Source organism: Cnephaeus nilssonii (genome assembly GCF_951640355.1).
Source record: "Cnephaeus nilssonii genome assembly, chromosome: 4".
Lineage (NCBI taxonomy): Eukaryota > Metazoa > Chordata > Mammalia > Chiroptera > Vespertilionidae > Cnephaeus > Cnephaeus nilssonii.
Window position 1 is genome coordinate 67,348,997 of NC_137075.1, and position 20,445 is coordinate 67,369,441.

The following is a 20,445-nucleotide window of genomic DNA, read 5'->3' on the forward strand; positions in this document are numbered from 1 at the left end:
TCACATGGGGTGCCATTTACTGATATGGAATACAGTGCTGCAATGCTCAGGTTGCAGGGAAAAGGTGAGAGAGCATTCTTAGACTTTTGGTATTGAGATGTCCATGAGACATCCAGAAGGAGATGCTCAGAAACCGTATTAAGAGATCTGGCTCCCTCATTTAACTGCTCTCTGTCCTGTGCTTTTTTCAGTTCCTCCCTCTCTATAGGCTCTTCCTGTCAACCTTCCCTGTCAAGTTCTTTTCATCCTTTAAAACATACAAAAACAAGCTATTCTTTAGAGCTCTGGGTTCCCTCTATTCTCATCCTAGTTTCTTCAATGAGTAGTATGTACTTGCTCTTTCTACCTCCTCACTGTAAGACATTGTTATCTTTTATTGATTTTAGAGAGAGGGGAAGGGAGAGAGAAACATTGATTGGTTGCCTGCACCCATATTAACTGGGGATCGAACTCACAATCCAGGTATGTGCCCTGACCAGGAATCAAACCCGAAACTTTTGATTGAGAGTACAGGACAATGCTCCAACTGAGTCACACTGGCCAGGGCAACCCATTGTGATCTTTTAACTCTCATCCTTCCACTGAAACAGCTCTGGTAGATATCACAAACCACCAATCTGATTGCTAAATTTTACATTTTATCTTTTTATTTCTTGGATTTTTTTGTGTGTTTCATATCAACCACTTTCTGCTTGGAATTCTCTTCTCTGAGTGTTACTTCTCAATACATGTCTTCAGTAGATTCTCTTAAGGGAAGCATGCTAAATGTTTGTTTTCTCTGGGATTTCATTCTTGGTCAACTTTTGTACATACTTTCCCTAGAGATAATTATATCATCCACTCTTATGGTTAAAACTAGCACCAGTTCCCAAATACATATCTTCACCCCAGACCTTCCCCTGAATTTCAAATATAGATATGTATAACTAACTGCCTTCACAGAAACATTCTATTGGTTCTTCAATTTCAAGTATTTAAAACTGAACTCAGCAAGTTCTCTCAAACTTTATACCCTAAATGTTTCTCAAATCTGTCTTTTCTCTCTCTCAGTTGTCTTTTAAGCTCTCATATTCTGCTTTTATTTTAAAAACCTTTTCTTAGCCCTAGCCAGTATGGCTCAGTGGATAGAGAGTTGGCCTGTGGACTGAAGGGTCCCAGGTTCGATTCTGGACAAGGGCACATGCCCAGGTTGTGGGGGTCGATGCCCAGTGGGGGCGTGCAGGAGGCAGCCGATTAATGATTCTCTCTCATCGATGTTTCTATCTCTCATTTCCCCTTCCTCTCTGAAATCAATAAAAATATATGGAAAAGAAGAAAAGAAAAAGGCACATAAACTGTCATTATTAAAAATAAATAAATACCTTTCCTTAAGTCACACATTCCTCTCCTTTCTTGGCTCCTCTTCATCCCTCCTCTGGTAGTAACCTGAGTGGTTAATACAGATCCAACCCTACCATTACTCCGTTACAGTTCGTTTCTTCTTAACGCCACTGGAATAAAAAGTCCGACTTCGTTAGCCTGACAGTGCAAGCTTTCCGGGTGTGGCACCTACTTAGTACTTTCCAATGTCATCTGTGTTCACTTTCCTTTTGTACTTTATATTTAAAAATACTGAGTTCTTTTCTTTTTCCTCACTGCTTTGCGAGTATTGTTCTCTATGTTTCAAAACTTCCCTGTTGCCTCTTTTGCCTAATTTCAGTTATCCGTGATGCTTCACTTCTTCCACAAGGTTCTCAGGACCCCCAAAGGAGATGAGTTGACTTTTAGCTGGCTTTCTGAACATATTTCCATCAGCATCTCTACTCCCTACTAGACCATGAGTTCCTTTCAGCAGGAATTTAATCTTATTTTTCTTTGAATTCCTAGTGCTTCGCACAGTGCCGGGCACATAGTAGATCCTCAGATTTTTGTTGACGTAAACTGTAAAAAGGGATCTACAGTAAAAATCAGGTCTCTGTAACCTCTGTTTCTTTGCCTATAAAATGAAATATTGGATTAATATGTTCAGTTGTTTCCAGCCTTAAAATTCTAAAAGGATGAATATAAAATAATCTAATATTAAGGAAGGATAGAAATTACTTTTAGAAAACAAGCCTAGTACAGCACTGCCTAATAGAACAATCTGTGATGCTGGAAATGTTCTACATTTGTACTGTCCCATATGGTAGCCACCAGCAGCATGTGGCTATTGCACACTTGAAATGTGGCTAGTGCAACAGAGGAACTGAGTTTTAAATTTTATTAAATTTAAATTTAAAAATAGCCACTTGTGACTAGTAGCTAACTATCATAGCTTGTGATAACAGGAATTTGTAAAAGATTAATTTTAAATGTGTCTAGCTGTAACTTTAGTATATAGCTCATATAATGAAATACTGTTACCACTGAAATTCACAGTGATACGAGAAAACTTCCAGAGGCTGCTCACGTTTTGGTTGATATAGCAGGATGAATATTATGTCTTGTTTTTATTTTTTATTCCCTTGCCCACAAAGAATAACAATACTTACTTTATTTTTCCTCCATACTGTGATTAAATTTAACGTAGTAATTTCCCCCCTTTCTTTCAGTTATGTTTATTGAAGTATAGTTTATAAATAGTAAAAATTCACCTTTTTAAGTGGACAGTTTGATGAATTTGACAGATGTATGCTATCATGAACCACTGTCACAATCAAAATATAGAACATCCTACACCACAGAAAGCTCCTCCCCTGTGGCTCTTTGCAGTCCATCTCATTCCCTTATCTCTGGTTCCCATAACCAGTGATGTGATTTCTGTGTCTGTAGTATTATCTTCTACAGAATGTCAAATATTTGAAATGCTACAGCATGTACCCTTTTTTGTCTGGCTTATTTCACTTAGTGTAATGCTTTTGAAGTTCATCCATGTAGTTTTTCCTCTTTATGTGTACCATAATGTGTTCATCCATTTATCAGTTGATTTACATTTAGATTATTTCCAGTTTTGCACTGTCATGAATAAAGGCTGCTAAAACACTTATATTTTGAATATGGATATCCCAGTTTTGTAGATATACATTTTCATTTCTCTTGGGTAAATATTTAGGTCTGGGATTTCTGAGTCATATGATAAGTATATGGAAAACAGATTAGCAGCTTCTTACAAAGTGTATATACTATTTTTGCATTCCCACCAATGATATATGAGATTTTTGAGTTGTTCCCAATCCTCACTAGCACTTTATATTGTCAGACTGCGTTGATTTTAGCCATTCTGGTCAGTGTGTAGTTGGTATCTCATTTGAATTTGAATTTGCATTTTCCTAATGATTAATGATGTTAAACATCTGTTCATGTGTTCATTTGCCATCTTTTAGACAGTTCATTTGCATGAAATGTCTATGCAAATCTTTTCTCCATTTCTTTTTTTTTTTTTTTAATATATTTTATTGATTTTTTACAGAGAGGAAGGGAGAGGAGAGGGATAGAGAGCTAGAAACATCGATGAGAGAGAATCATCGACCAGCTGCCTCCTGCACACCCCCCACCAGGGATGTGCCCGCATCCAACGTACATGCCCTTGACCGGAATCGAACCCGGGACCTTTCAGTCCGCAGACCGACGCTCTATCCATTGAGCCAAACCGGTTTCGGCTCCATTTCTTTTTATAGTTTGTACTTTTTAAGTTAATGTTTGTATATGATCCAGGGTAAGGTTCATTTCTCCCCATATAGTTGTTTCAACATTTGTTAAAAAGATTTATCTTTTCCTCCATTTAATTAGCCTTAGTCCAATATAGAAAAAATAATACATAGTGACCAAATAGAGCTTATTCCAGGAATAGTAGGTTGATACAACATTCTAAAATCAGTCACAGAAATGATAAAATAAAATCAGTCAGTATAATTCACCTTCTCAACAAACTAAAAAAGAAAAAGATCATATGATCATCTTAATTAATAGATGCAGGAAAGGCATTTGGTCAAAATCAGTATACATTCATTATAAAAATCTCAGCAAAATAGAAAGAAAAGGGAATTGTTTCTGTGTAATAAAGACTATTTATAAAAAGCCTTTAACTAATATCATAGTTAATAGTGAAAAACTTGAATGCTTTACCTCTAATGGAAACAAGGCAAGGATATCTGATCTTAATACCTCTCTTCAGCATTACCCACGAGATTCTAGCTAGCACAATAGACAAGAGAAGAATTCAGATTAGAAATTAATAAATAACTTTTTCTTACTTGAAAATGACTTCATTGTCTATGTAGAAAAAAATCCTAAAGAATCAATAAAAATCGGCCAGAACTAATATGTGAATTTAGCAAAGTTGCAGAGTATATGATGGATTTATAAAAATAAATTGTACTTCTCTAGCAGTAAACAATTGGAAATTGAAATTCAAAAACAAGAATTTACTGTAACATCCAAAAATATGAAATACTTCGGATACATTGCACAAAATATGTGTACAATTTGTATGCTGAATACTACAAAATGTTGCTGAAATTAAAATAAGACCTGAATAGCCCTGGCCTGTGTGCCTCAGTTGGTTGGGTATCATCCCATGCACTGAAAGTTTGGTGATTTGATTCCTGGTCAGGGCACATGCCCAGGTTTCAGGCTCAATCCTCCATAGGGGGTGTGTGGGAGGCAGCCAATCGATGTTTCACATTGCTGTTTCTCCCTCACATCGATGTTTCTCTTCTCTCTTTCCCTCTCCTTTCCTCTCTCTCTACAAATCAATAAGATAAAATAAGACCTGAATAATATATAGATGTGTACCATGTTAGTGGATCAGAGTACTCATTGTTATTGGGGAGATGTCAGTTCTCTCCAAAGTGATCTGTAGGTTAAATTTAATCAAGATCGTAGTAAAATCTTTAAAAGTATCTTCACATGAAAGGATTGGCTTAGATTGAGTTTATAATGGCAAAGGTGAAAGACAAAGCTTTTTTTTTTTTTAATTTTAAAATAAAATTGACAACCTGATTCTAAAATAATTTCAGGAAATTATCCCACCTCTGATAGAAAGTGAACATGCAAATCACATTTTGTTTTAAGTAACAATACCTAATATTTATTATGATGTTAGATTATTTTAAAGCATTTTTATGTATGTTAACTCATTTAATCCTTAAAATAGTGTTATGAGGGACTGTTATTATTCATATTTACAAGATGATGAAACTGAGGCAGAGAGATTGAATGACTTGACTAAGGCTTGAATTCTAACCTAGGCTGGCTTTAGATGTTGGCTTTACCACTACCTCAGGTTGCCTCTCCTGTTTCAGTTCTTTTCAAATTGCTAAACACTGAACTTTGTTTAGCATAAAGCTGATATTATGATCTATACTATTTCTTCATTTAAATGGAAGTTTAAATAGACAAAATCCAAAGTCAGTTACTGTTCCCATTGCCGTGTGTATGGTGGGTGCTGAAGGGATGTTTAGTGAAGGCATACAGAATGGTTAGTGATCACATTAGAACTCCATTTGCATGTTTATTTTGTGACAGTTATTTGCTATCCTTAAAAAGATACTATTTGTTAAATATACCTTTATAAGAAAGAGTTGACTAAGATTGGGTCTATAATAGGAAAGTCATACTTTTTATAATTTACGTATGATATTAGCACAAATGATGTGACAGCCATATTTTACAAACTAAAACCTAAGGATTTTATTACCTTTCTGCTATGAGGCAGGCAATGAGTTATATAGATTTAAAAATTTGGAATTTCCAGGCCATGAAATGACTTTTTAGTCTGACATCAGAATTACATCTGCAGCTTTTTAAAAACTCTCCGTTGGTGTCTCTCTTCCCCATTTTGATTCAGTGGGAAATTATAAGTTACAAAGCTCTATAGGTAGTTCTGATGTACATCTTAGCTGAGATCCAATGATTTATGGTGACAGTTGGATGGAATATCTAAGATTTGGACCATCTTAAAAAAAAATCCAGCCTTTGTGATCACTGTGTTTAATAAAGGCAGGATTCTTAATTCCCATAAATAGTTTTCAGCACACAGATAACTACTCTGAAGTCATTCTTCTTTATCTGAGTACTTTTCCTCTCCCCATTTTCTTTATTATATGTTAACTACCTGGACACACTTAGTTGTACCACAGCTCTGAAATTCTGTGATTGGCTATGTACACAGCCACTCCATGTGGGCCACCCCTTTCTACCCAAAGACTTTAAAATTATTGTGGAATCGTTCTAAAGTTATTGGAATGTTACACTTGAGGCATTTCTAGTCTCACTTCTGTGTTAAAGTTTAATTGAAGTTCTAAGTTGTGGCTTTTAGAAGTAACATATGCCTCAGGTTTCCAAATGAGAAGTATTAAAGACCTTGTTATATTAGACTTAAAACAGAATAGCCATTAAAAGCAAAATTACTGCCCTGACAGGTGTTGCTCAGTAGTTAGAGCATCAATCCTCGGAATGATGTTTGTAAACAATATTGTGTTATCTGAGCTTTGGAAAAACTTATAAATGTTAATTTTGTAGTAGCTATTACTTTATTTTAAAATAATATTGATCATAATTTAAAAGAAAAAAGTTATAAAATAAAAAGGGCCTGCCACCAGTTGAATATGTCGACCTTCTATAGAATTTCCTTTATGTTCTAACTGCAATGCAGTTTTTGCTCTGTAGATGAGAAATAGGAAACTTACAGGAAATGCAGTCAGTCTATAGATACACAATTGTTTTCCTTCCTTTGTTCATTGTAGAAATTATAAACCATATACTTTTTATATTTTCATTCAGTTGATTGGAAATTAATTGAACAGATTTTTTTAGTTCCTTTTTTAAAAAAATATGTTTTTTATTGAGAGAGAGAGAGAGAGAGAGAGAGAGAGGTCATTATGACAGAGAAACATCAATCGGTTGCCTCCTGCATGCACCCCGACTGGGGATCAAACCGGAACCCTGGGTGTATGTGCCCTGACCAGGAGCCCAACCTTTCACAAGGGACAGCGCTCAATCAACTGAGCCACAACGGCCAGGGCTAGTTCCTTTTTTATTTTTTTTTAAGTTTTCTCGTTTTAAATTCTTTTTCTTACATTGCATTAGTGATGTATCTTTCATAAACTTGTTGTGTTTGTTTTCTCTTCAATGAATGCCAGTTAAAGAGAAATTGACTGCGGATCCAGACAGTGAAATAGCTACAACCAGCCTAAGGGTTTCTCTACTATGTCCAGTAAGTGTTAACTAATATTTGTTTTACATAAGATTTAACATACATATTCTCTTTTATTATGTATCTTCAGTATTTGAGAAATTTTCTTTACTTTTGAAATGTGTCTACCTTTGTTACAGTTTATGAAGGTGGAAAGACAAAATTAGTATATGGGATTTGGAATCTAAACAAATTTATAGGTCTATAAAAATTTTCTACTCTTAGTAAAACATTTAGATATCGCTTGTGATTAATAATTGTCTCATCAACAAACGACAATTGCTGGCGAGGATATGGAGAAAAAGGAACCCTCCTGCACTGCTGGTGGGAATGCAGACTGGTGCAGCCATTGTGGAAGACAGTATGGAGTGTCTTCAAAAAGTTAAAAATGGAACTCCCATTTGACCCAGTAATCCCACTTCTAGGACTATATCCCAAGAAACCAGAAACACCAATCAGAAAGGATATATGCACCCCTATGTTCATAGCAGCACAATTTATAATAGCTAAGATTTGGAAACAACTTAAGTTCCTATCAGCAGATGACTGGATCAGAAAACTGTGGTACATCTACACAATGGAATACTATGCCACTATAAGAAAGAAGGAACTTTTACCATTTGCAACAGCATGGGTGGAACTGGAGAGCATTATGCTAAGTGAAATAAGCCAGTCAGAGAAAGATAAATATCACATGATCTCACTCATATATGGGATACAATGATCAACATAATTTGATGAACAAGAATAGATCCAGAGTCAAATGGCAGGGGATGGGGGAGGAGGGAGGAGGTTAGAGAGCAACCAAAGGACTTGTATGCATGCATATTAGTATAATCAATAAACACAGACACTAGGGTGATAGGGGCTTGCCTGGGGTGGGAATGGCTGGTGGGGAGTGGTCAAGCGGGGAAAAATGAGACATATGTAAAACTTGAGACAATAAATAAATAAGTAATAAAAAACCAAAGGTATATTAAAAAAAGAAGGATTTAACACGTGTAAAGCACATAGTTCTTTATTATTATTTGTATTATCATGATGATAAACATGGCCAGATGGTCAGCTTTAAAAACTTAAAAAAAATAAAAAATTGTCTCTTAGACTCAAGTGTAAAATCTCCAAATAAAGAATGTTTATCTCAGTGTATTTATAAGATTTTATTTTTGTTTTGTTTTTTATATTTTTATTGGTTTCAGAGAGGAAGGGAGAGGGAGAGAAAGATAGAAACATCAATGATGAGAAAGAATCATTGATCGGCTGCCTCCTGCAAGCCCCCTACTGGGGACCAAGCCCGCAACCCAGGCATGTGCCCTTGACTGGAATCGAACCCGGGACCCTTCAGTCCGCAGGCCGATGCTCTATCCACTGAGCCAAACAAGCAAGGGCTAAGATTTTATTTTCAAAAATAGTATCATATCCTTCCTTTTGAAGAAAATCTGGCCCTGATTACCAATTTAACCATTTTGCCAACAGTGACTGCATTATAAGAATCTACCACTTAAAAAACTATTTTATTTAGCTTGAATAATTGAATTGATTATGCATATAAAATAACTTTGATATATTTTAAACCAGAAAATGAGGTCAAAATCAATCATTTGTGCAAAGTAGATATAAGCCCCAAGACATACAAAATAATTAAACTTGTGAAAAAGTTTCCCAAAAAATGTGTGCTAAGGTTTATTTGTAACTTGTTTGATGTGATGAATATGTGTTTTATACAAAAATATGTGAACAGCTAAGAGTAAATTACTTTGACATTCTTATTATCTTTTGTTGTATAATTATAATCAAATTAATTATATATAAGTTGGGGAGAAAGTATAAAGAGGACACAGCTGTTTCCTGATTTGCCTGGATTGTTCAGGCAGGCCTGATATGGAAAGTTTTTAACATTGAAATCCTACTAATCTAAGATGAAGAGACAAAGAATTTAAATAGAGATTAAATGCTATTTGTTCTATATCTTAGTCTTTATAAAACCTCAGATACAATATGAAAATTCAGTAGCTTGTGAATTAGTTTATAATACTGTACATAGACCTTTTAAAAAACTTTTTGTTTATTAAACTTTTATAAATTATAGAAAAATATAGTTAAATTGATAAAAACCACCAAAATCCTATCATGTTGTATATATATCCTTCTATCTTTTTATTCCTTACCATAGCCATTGCTTAGGGAAAATATTTTGACTCTAGGCTCGTTATATTATTACTAGAGGCCCGGTGCATGGATTCGTGCACCGGTGTGGTCCCTCGGCCTGGCTGCGCCCTCTTCACAATTCGGGACACCTCGGGGGATGTCAGAGAGCCAGTTTCAGCCCAATCCCCGCAGGCCAGGCCAGGCTAGGCCGAGGGACCTCACCCGTGCACGAATTCATGCACTGGGCCTCTTAATATGCATATAAGATCTTTGATTAAACTCTTCTTACCCTTCCCTCTGAGATTCATCAGTCTGTTCCATGTTCCCATGCCTGTGGTTTCCACTCCTGGGTTGAGCATATGCCCCCTGGTGGTCAGTGCACATCATAGCTACTGGTCAGTTGGCTGATTGCTTAGGCTTTTTTTTTTTTTTTTTTTTTACAGAGAGGAAGGGAGAGGGATAAACATCAATGAGAGAGAAACATGGATCAGCTGCCTCCTACACACCCCCTACTGGGGCAGTGCCCGCAACCAAGGTACATGCCCTTGACCAGAATCAAACCTGGGACCCTTCAGTCCACAGGCCGACGCTCTACCCACTGAGCCAAACCAGTTAGGGCTGCTTAGGCTTTTATATATGTAGATTACAAATACTTTGCCAAATATATAATGCAATCATTGATCAAAACTGAGGGGAAAATAGACAGCAACACAAAAAATAGTAGTAGATTTTGATACCTCACTTTCAGTTCTAAACATAACTAGAGAGAAGGTCATTAAGGAAACAGAGGATTTAAAAATACATTATATATCAGCCCTAGCCAGTTTGGCTCAGAAGATAGAGTGTCTGTGGACTGGAGAGTCCCAGGTTTGATTCTAGTTAAGGGCACATACCTCGGTTGCAAGCTCGATCCCCAGCCCTGGTCGGGCCCTGCAAGAGGCAACCAATCCATGTGTCTCTCTTGCATGATGTTTCTCTCTTTGTCTCACCCCCTCCCTTCCACTATCTCTAAAAATCAGTGGAAAAAATACCCTTGGGTAAGGATTAACAAACAAACACTACATGTCAATTGGACCTAAAAAACTTACCTAGACTATTCTACCTAACGACAGCAGATTACACGTTTTTCTCAACTATATATGGAACATTCTCCAAGATAGACCACATGTTCGGCCACAAAACAACTTTTTTTTTCCCAATATATTTTTATTGATTTCATAGAGGAAGGAAGAGAGAGAGAAACATCAAGGATGAGAATCATTGATTGGCTGCCTCCTGCATGTCCCCTACTGGGGATCAAGCCCGCAACCCCAGGCATGCGCCCTTGACCGGAATCGAACCTGGGACCCTTTGGTCCGCAGGCCAATGCTCTATCCACTGAGCCAAACCAGCTAGGGCCACAAAACAACTCTTAACCAATTTAAAAATAAAGTCATACAAAGTATCTTCTCTGAACACAGAGGGATGAAGCTAGAAATCAATAGCAGAAAGTAAACAGGGAAATGCACAAATCACAAATACGTAGAAATTAAACAACACATTCTTTTCTTTTTTTTTGGTATGTTTTTATTTCAGGGAGAGGGAGATAGAAACATCAGTGATGAGAGTCGTGACTCCTGGTTCATGGATTGATGCTCAACCACTGAGCCATACCAGCTAGGCTAAACAACCAATGGGTTAAAGAAGAAATTCCACATGGGAATGTAGAAAATATTTGGAGAACAAATTAAAACAAAACCCAATATACCAAAACTTATGGGATACAGCAAAAGCAGTAGGAGGAGGGAAGTTTATAGTACTAAATGCTTACATTAAAAAAGAAGAGAGTTCTCAAATCAACACTCTAACTTACCTTAAGAAACTAGAAAAATAGCCCTGCCTGTGTGGCTCTGTGGTTGAGCATCGACCTGTGAACCAGGAGGTCACAGTTCTATTCCCAGTCAAGACACATCCGGGTTGTGAGCTCAATCCCCAGTGGGAGTTGTGCAAGAGGCAGCCAGCCGGTCAGTGATCATTGATGTTTCATCTCTCTTTCCCTCTCCCTTCCTCTCTGAAGTCAATAAAAATATTTTTTTTTAAAAAGAAACTATAAAAATAAACTAAACTCAAAGTCAGCAAAAGGACAGGAATAACAGATTAGAGCAAAGATAAAGAGAATAGAAAAATAATAGAAAAAAATTAATGAGACAAAAAATTGTTGTTTTTTTAAAGATTGGCAAAAACTAGACTAAGAAAAAAGAGGAAAGACTCAAGTAGCTGAAATTAGAAACAGAAATAAGGATTATAAGAGACTACTTATGAACAATTGTATTGCTAACAAATTGGATAACTTTCTACAAACATATAACCCACTAAGATTGAATCATGAAGAAATAAGAAATCTGAACAAAACTTTTCTAAATTAGGGATCAAAAACCTCCCAACAAAGAAAAGCTCAAGACCCCATGGCTTCACTGCAGAATCATACTAACCATTTAAAGAAGAATTAATATCAGTTTTTCCCCATTGTTCCAAAGAATTGAAGAGGAAGGAATACTCCTAAACTCAGTTTATGAGGCCAGTATTACCCTGATCCCCAAATCAGACAAAGACAAGCCCGGGGGAAAAAACTGCGTACCAACATCCCTGATGAATATTGATACAAAAACCCCTAACAAAATACTAGCAAACTGAATTCACCAGCACATCAAACGTATTATACACAATGACCAAGTGGGATTTATGGCTGGAACATAACAAAAATTAATGTCATATACTACATTAACAAAATGAAGGACAAAGCACACATGATCATCTCAATTGATGTAGAAAAAACATTTGACAAAATTCAGCATCCTTTCCTGATTAACATGCTCAACAAACTAGACTAGAAGGAAGCTTCCTGAACATAATAGCCATATATGCAAAGTCCACAATGAACATCATAGTCAATGTGGAAAGACTGAAATCTCTTCCTCTAAAGGATTAACGCAAGGATACGCACTCTCACCTGGAAGTTATAATCAGGACAATAGACAAGGAAAGGATTAAGACATACAAATTGGAAAGGAAGAAGTAAAGTGATCTGTTCACAGATGACGTGATTTTTTTATTATAGGAAACCCTAAATATGCCAGAAAAACTGTTGGAATCAATAAACAAATTTAGAAAAGTTATAGGTTACAAATCCACAGTCAAAAATTTGTTACATTTCTGTATAATAACAATGCCCAATCTGAAAAGGAAATTCAGAAAACAATCCCATTTACCATAGCATCAAAAAAGATTATTTAGGAATAAACTTAACCAAAGAGATGAAAGACTTAGACATTGAAAACTACAAAGCATTACTAAATAAATTCAAATAAAGTACAAATGAATGGAAAGACATCCCATATCATGGGTTTGAAAGACTTATTGTCTGGTCAAAGTGATCTACGGATTCAGTGCAATCTCTATCAAAATCCCATGGCATTTTTTGCAAAAATGGGGGTGGGTGGGAGGAATTCTATAATTTCTATTGAATCTCAAAGGACTCCAAATAGCTAAAACATTCTTTTTATTTCTTTTTCTTTTAAGTTAAAGTTTTTTTTAAAATATATTTTTATTGATTTCAGAGAGGAAGGGAAAACGAGAGAGAGATAGAAACATCAATGATGAGAGAGAATCACTGATCAGCTACCTTCTGCATGCCCCCCCAACTGGGGATCGAGCCCACAACCTGGGCATGTAGTCTTGACTGGAATCAAACTAGGACTCTTCAGTCCACAGGCCAATGCTCTATCCATTGAGCCAAACTGGCTAGGGCACCAAAACAATCTTAATGAGAACAAAATTTGAGGCCTCACACTCCCTGATTTCAAAACAAAGTACAAAGCAACAGCAATTAAGATGGTTTGGTACTGACATAAAGATAGATAATGTAAACCATTGGAACAAAATAGAGAGTCTAGAAACAAACTCTTGCATTTATGTCCAAACGACTGAACAAGGGTACCAGGACTATACAGTGGGGAAAAGAGCATCTACACAATAAATGGTGTTAGGAAAACTGTGTTCACATGCAATGTAATGAATTTGAACCCTTAATTTGCAATATATAAAAAAAATTAATCAATGGATTAAAGACCTACAACATAAGACATTAAACAAACTCTTAGAAGAAAACATAGGGGTAAAGCTTCAATTGAATTTAGCAGTGACAACTTGGCTATGACACCAAAGCATAGGCAACAAAAGCAAAAATACTGTATGATTCTACTCATTTGAAACATATAAAGTTGTCAAAAATCATAGAAACAGAATATAGGTAGTTACCAAGGACTGGGGCTAGAGGAAATTAGTGTTGTGGGTATAGATCTGTTTCATACAACGTGAATATACTTAACACTATTGAGCTGTAACTTAAAATGGTTAAAATTGTAAATTTAATACATTTTTTTTACCACAGTAAAAAATACTGGCTGGGGCTGTGTGGGGTGGGTTCCTAAGTAACTAGATAAATGTTATAACAGACTGGTGTAAAAAGAATCTGATATATGTTGTTGTTTAATCCTCACCCAAGGATATATTTTCCATTGATTTTTTTTGTTTTTCTTAAGAGAGAGTGGAAGGGAGGGGAGGTGGGGAAAGAGAGAAACATCAGTGGGAGAGAGACACATCGATTGGTTGCCTCCTGCACATGCCCCAACTGGGGCCGGGGATCAAACCTGCAATCCAGGTATGTGCCCTTGACGGAGAATTGAATCCGCAGCTCTTCAGTGTGCAGGCCAATGCTCTAATCACTGAGCAACACCAACCAGGGCAAGAATCTGGTATTTTTTAACATTCAGAAAAATGGTTCACAGACCAGGTAAATGGAGGATGGGAAGAAGACAAAGATTTTTTTTGTTTTAAAGATAAAGATATATACTAATCCTCTGTCCCCCAAATCCTAATTTATCTACCTTCCCCCCTCCATGTAATTTCTTGCCACCCATTCCATTATAAAACACCAGTACAGAGAATATGAGAAATTTAGAAAAGTGTATATGCTTCAACTTCCATTTAAATAACTGGAAGAAGTCTTATTTTTTCTGCAATATCATTTTAAAGGTCTTTACAGTTGTGCCTTAGCTGGTTTGCTCACTGGTTAGAGCGTTGGCCTGCTGAACAAAGGGTCTGGAGTTAGGCATGTACCTTGGTTGCAGGCTTCTCCCCGGCCCAGATCCTGGTCAGGGCTCATGCAGGAGGCAACCAATCGAAGTGTTTCTCTCACTTCGATGTTTCTCTCTGTCTTTTCCCTCTCTCTTCCACTCTCCCTAAAAATCAGTGGAAAAATATCCTCAAGGGAAGATTTAATTAATTAATTAATTTTTAAAAGTGTTTACTGTAAAGAGCAGCTATAGGGTTAAGCCTGGACTGACCTGTTGGCAAAGCCACAAACAAGTCCCAGCTTAGGGGGCACAACCTTCTTAGCATAATTAAGCTTGACTTTATGACACTCCCTAGATCAGTGATGGGCAACCTTTTGAGCTTGGTGTGTCAAACTTCGCCAAAAAACTGAGCATAACTCGGGTAGTGTGTCACTTTGAGGAAAAAACTAACTCCAAGACTCTAGTCACAAATGTTTCATCCTCAGGAGCAGCAAATGTTTCATCCTCGGCATGCGGCCGTGTGTCATCAGAAATGGCTACGCGTGTCAGTGCTGACACGTGTGTCATAGGTTCGCCATCACTGCCCTAGATCCTTCCTAGGTAGCTAATGGGCTGTGGGAGGTGCAGCAAGTGCTGCCAAAACAAGTGAAACTCACAAGAACATTGTAACTGTGGTGACCACTACCTTGTTTACCTCTGACTATAAAATAAAGGCTCAGCCGAAACCGGTTTGGCTAAGTGGATAGAGCGTCAGTCTGCGGATTGGAGGGTCCCAGGTTCGATTCCAGTCAAGGGCATGTACATTGGTTGCGGGCACATCCCCGGTGGGGGGCGTGCAGGAGGCAGCTGGTCGATATTTCTCTCTCATCGATGTTTCTAGCTCTCTATCCCTCTTCCTTCCTCTCTGTGAAAAATCAATAAAATATATTTAAAAAAAATAAAAATAAAAAAAAATAAAGGCTCAGCTTGCCATCTGGATCTTTTCTCTGTGGCCTCAGCCAGGCACAGGAGAACCACCTAGACCCAGCTTATTCTCTTTGTCTTTTCTACATCCTTCGCCGCCCTCCCTCAGGCTTGCTGAAACCTTGGCTGTGCTGACACGGCACAGTTTACAGTTGTGCTAATATATATGATGTCATTTGATATGTAGATGAAGCATTTATTCACATAAATAAACACTGCAGTATAAATGTTGACATTTTTATTTATATAACTAGTTTTGAATTTTATAAATCAGGTGATCTTTGCTATCCTATATAATAAAAGCCTAATATGCTAAGTGTCTGGTTGACCAGTCGGCCATTCAGCCAATCAAAGCATAATGTGCTAATGATACACTAAGGGCACTCAACCTCTTGCTATGACATGCACTAACCACCAGGGGGTAGACGCTCCGACAGGTAGGTTAGCTTGCTGCTGGGGTCCAGCTGATGGGGACTGAGCATGAAGGGCCAGACACGTCCTAGAGCTCTCCCAGTGGTCCTTCCCCGGCTGGCCAAACTCCCGCGTCCCTCCCCTGCCTGATCTTGCACCGGTGGGGTCCCTCGGCCTGGCCTGTGCCCTCTCGCAATCCAGGACCCCTAGGGGATGTCAGAGAGCCGGTTTCAGCCCAATCCCTCAGGCTAGGCCAAGGGACCCCACTGGTGCACAAATTCGTGCACCAGGCCTCTAGTATTATTAGAAAATGTTAATCACATTTTGCTTCTTGAACCTATTAATTTAGTGGGCCAGCTTTTAATTTTTCTTTCCATATTCCCCAGCTCCTCCATTTTTAGTTTCAACATTTTTTTTTAAACTGACACCTGCTTTCAAAATTCAGGTTATAGAAAAAACTATATGTAAAGCATAATTACAGTAATTTTATGGATTTTTATATGGCTAAAGGGACAATCCCTTTATAATTCTGAAATGGAAAGGCAGTATGTTTTAGGTATTTTTTTATTCTAAAAAGTAAAACTTAGTAATCACAACTCATCTATATATCAAATTTATAAAATAAAAGATTTGTCCCCTTTGAAATATGTAAATATGATATCTGACAGTGCATTTCAATTGCCCTTGTTGTGATAATACACAGCTCAAAATAAATGAGTATCTGTTTGTGTGCTATTTAGCTAAAGGCAATGAAAATAATTGAAACTGTTTTTGTTCTTTGGGATTTTTTTCATTCTGATTTATTAAAAATAGAGCTAGAAAAATGTCTGAGAACTTGCTTTGTGAGATACTCCTCAGACCTGTAAATTCAAATACAAGTGACTTGCCATTGATAGAAGAAAAATAAATAAACTCCTTGGAAATTTATTTATGAAATATTTATGATGATGAAGAAAAAGTTGTGAAATTATTCTTTTTATAAGGAAAATACATATTTTATTGGCTTTTTAGGCTCCTTTTGATATAAACTGGTTTAAACATACCTAGCTTAGGTATTTTCTCTTGCACCTTCATCAGTTAGTTACTAATATAGCACGATTATCCTATATAATAAAAGGCTAATATGCAAATCAACCGAACACAGAACGACCAGTTGCTATGATGCGCACTGACCACCAGGGGGCAGACGCTCAATGCAGAAGCCAGGCTCACAGCTGGTGAGCGCAGCAGTGGTGGCGGGTGGCTAAGGAACCCGAGGGGGCTGTCCAACTGCTGGCTTAGGCCCGCTCCCCGTGCTAGCAGTTGCACATTCCTCAAGGGGTCTCGGACTGCAAGAGGGTGCTGGCTGGGCTAAGGGACACTGCCCCCCCATCCCCAGTGCACAAATGTTGTGCACCAGGCCTCTAGTGTTATAGTAAGATTAGTGGCATTAGAAAACTCACTTGGGAGTTGTTTTCTCAGTGTTTATTTGCAAATGATGCATATATCCACCACATCCTCTAAAGGGAAAAGGGGAATTTGTAATTATAAAATGAAGATATTCAAAGCTCAGTTTCTGTCTGATACCAGGTAAAAGAAACCAGTATCCATTTGTAGATAAGTGTGGAATTTAGTGATTGTTTTTAAAAATCAGGTACATGATGAGGATTAGCAAACTTTGTGATTCTTTGAAGCAAGGCATTTGTGTGACAGCTAATAAACAAGATATTTGAAAGTGAACTTTTCCTTTCCTGTACCTATTTATAAATGTTCTTCCTGTGCTGTTCATGTAGCAGTGTTCCTTAAAAACTCTGTAGGTAAATTTGTCAGTGTGGCTGCTCATGAAGCCTTAGGAGTTGCTCTCTGATCAAAATGATGAACTAATAGCTGGGGATTATAGGAATGAAGCTATGTGAGATGAAGACCTTATCATCTTATCCATTGTCTTCATAAACTATCAGAAGTAGCCTACTAGTTAGGCAGTACATTTTATAAAACTGAGGCTCAGAGAGACTCAGTAACATCCAGGATTCACAAATAAGTAGTGAGGCCAGGATTCAAACCTAGGTAGCCTAACTCCAGACTCCTACTCGGGGCTGCCTCGGGAAGTGGTGCATACAGCCTGTGCACACTGCATGAACGGTGCCTCCTAAGACTCCTCACTCTGCACAGCTGAAGCCTTATCAGTACACCAGACCGCCTTCCTGCTGTATAGCAGGCACATTTCCAAGTGCCAAGGACAAGGAGATTAAGCCAATGTGCTTCTAGTAGGAGGGGACACGCACATAAATGAATAGTATGATCATATGCATGGTAGAGTTGGAAGCATAGAGAAGAGAGCTGTCCGTTTTCTCTGTGCCCCTCCTGTTCATACTTCTCATACTGTAAACTGACATTACTTCCTTCTCATAAGTTTATAGCACATCTGTGTCCTTTTTTTATTCTTCATCACTGCATCCTGTTGAAGTCAGGAGGAAACGGTGTTACTTTAGAGATAGAAAAGCCCAGAAAGGGTAAGGGCCTTTCCTAGAGGCACAGTAAATAATTGGCACCAGAACAATAATTAAGGGCCCCAAATGACAGTAAATTTCCTTAGTAGACTAGGAAATTGCACATTTCCCTGAAATTATTCTAAGCCAAGAATCTTTTCCTCCTTTTTTCCCTCATTTAATTCATGATCTTTTTCAAGTTTTTTATATTTTCTAAGCTTGCAAATGTGTAGAAAATCTTTTTCTGGTATTCAGCAAATAATGTGGTTATTGAAAATAGATAACTTCTATACTGAAGGCATACCTCAGAGATACTGCGAATTCAGTTCTAAACCATCACAGTATAGCGAGTCGTAATCTATTTCCAGTGGAGGGTCTTGTCTTTAATTTGTGAAAAAACGCACATCTGTGAAACTCTATAAAGCAAGGTGCACTAAAACGAGGTATGCCCAGATATGGCCAGTGTGGTCTCTCTGGACCCCACAGTGGAAATCAGCTGCACTGTACACAGTGTTCTTCAGGGAAAGGGCATGGTGATATGGCAGCTCCCTGTGGGAAGATCGATGGATGGCTTCTCTGCCTTGGGCCAAAGCTACCAGCTCAGGGACCAGAAGAAGCAGATTTTATTGTACAAAGGACAGACTCAGCCTGTGTCAGCTTAAGCAACATTTGCAGGGCAGGAAGATAAAATCGCACAACATGATGGAGGTGCTAGAAATCCAGGGGTGTTTGCTGAATTGCTTGTGATGGTGCCCAGTGAGGGAGGGCATACTGAAAGGCACACGCTTGCCTGCCTTCTCAGAGCCGTCATTCGGTAATTAAGTCAAACATTGTGGGGAAGCCGTACCTGGTTTGGCTCAGCGGCTAGAGCATCGACCTGTGGACTGAAGGGTTCAATTCCGGTCAAGGGCACGTACCCGGGTTGTGGGCTCGATCCCCAGTAGAGGGTGTGCAGGAAGCGGCCAGTCAATGATTCTCTCTCATCGTTGATATTATCACTCCTCCCCTCCTCTTTGAAATCAATAAAAATATTTTAAAAAACCAAAAACATTGTGGGGAATGCTTGTCATTCATTTCATTTTGACCTGGGTACTACTCTCATTCAGGTATCAGGTTGATAGTAATGTCATTATATCTGTATACTGTACTGCAATATTTAATAAGACATTCTTTTTTCCTTTCCCAAATTGCTAGTAAAAATGGTTCTAATTGTTTTGGATCAGGGATTATTTTAAGAATTTAGTGGAAGCACTCTCTCCGGGAAAATGCACATACTTTAAAATTTTTACATATTTATTTTATATATTGATTTATTGATTTCAGAGAGGGAGAGAGAGGAACATAAATGATGAGAATCATCAGTGGGCTACCTCCTGCAGGCCCCCCACTCAGGATTGAGGCCGCAACCTGGGGATTTGAACTATGCCTCCTGGTTCATAGGTCGACACTCAACCACTGAGCCAGGCAGACCAGGCCAAAATTTTACATATTTCAAGGAGTTCATGTCCCTTCCTCCCCACAAAAGCCTATCTGTGAGCTGTAGAGTGAGGGTAAATAACCCTTGCTGTAGACTTTCCATAGCCACTGTGTTTGATATCTAAAGAAATTCTGTAATTTTTTAATAGTTGTTTTACAGAAAATGTGTTTAATGTTCTTCCATATTGACAAAAAGTAAACACAGAATGCTTTAAATCAGAACACATATATACATTGTGCATCAGGAAATATTTATCAAAACTTACATTTGAATAACAGTTGTCTAATATTTACTTTTGTCTCCCTTTTTTAAAGCTTGGTAAAATGCGGCTGACAATTCCATGTCGGGCCCTTACCTGTTCTCATCTGCAGTGTTTTGATGCAACTCTTTATATTCAAATGAATGAGAAAAAGCCAACCTGGGTTTGTCCTGTCTGTGATAAAAAGGCTCCGTATGAGCACCTTATTATTGATGGGTATGTCACTTTAAAGTTTTTCCTTGTATTGGTGTTATCTGGGTTTGTTAATTATCAGGTCAGGTTTTCTGAGTAACATACTTTTAGGATTTTCATGATTCTACAAATAGTATTTTTCAAACTACATAATATTATGAACATTTTCTCTTCTTAACTTGATGTCCTCTTATTTGGAAAATGCATGCTTTACTGTCAGTGCCTCCTGACTTTACCATTTAAGCACTAATAGTTCAAAG

At 37.7% G+C, this 20,445-nt stretch overlaps 1 protein-coding gene across 2 annotated transcripts in view; it reads left to right on the forward strand.

Annotated features, from left to right (window-relative positions):
• The window catches only part of PIAS1 (protein inhibitor of activated STAT 1), a 128,492-nt gene that overhangs the window by 86,051 nt on the left and 21,996 nt on the right, over positions 1-20,445 (forward strand). For both annotated transcript variants that reach the window (XM_079768443.1, XM_079768442.1), the window contains exons 8-9: positions 7,101-7,174; positions 20,049-20,209. In XM_079768443.1, the coding sequence (XP_079624569.1) occupies positions 7,101-7,174; positions 20,049-20,209 (235 nt within the window). The remainder of the gene's footprint in view (positions 1-7,100; positions 7,175-20,048; positions 20,210-20,445) is intronic.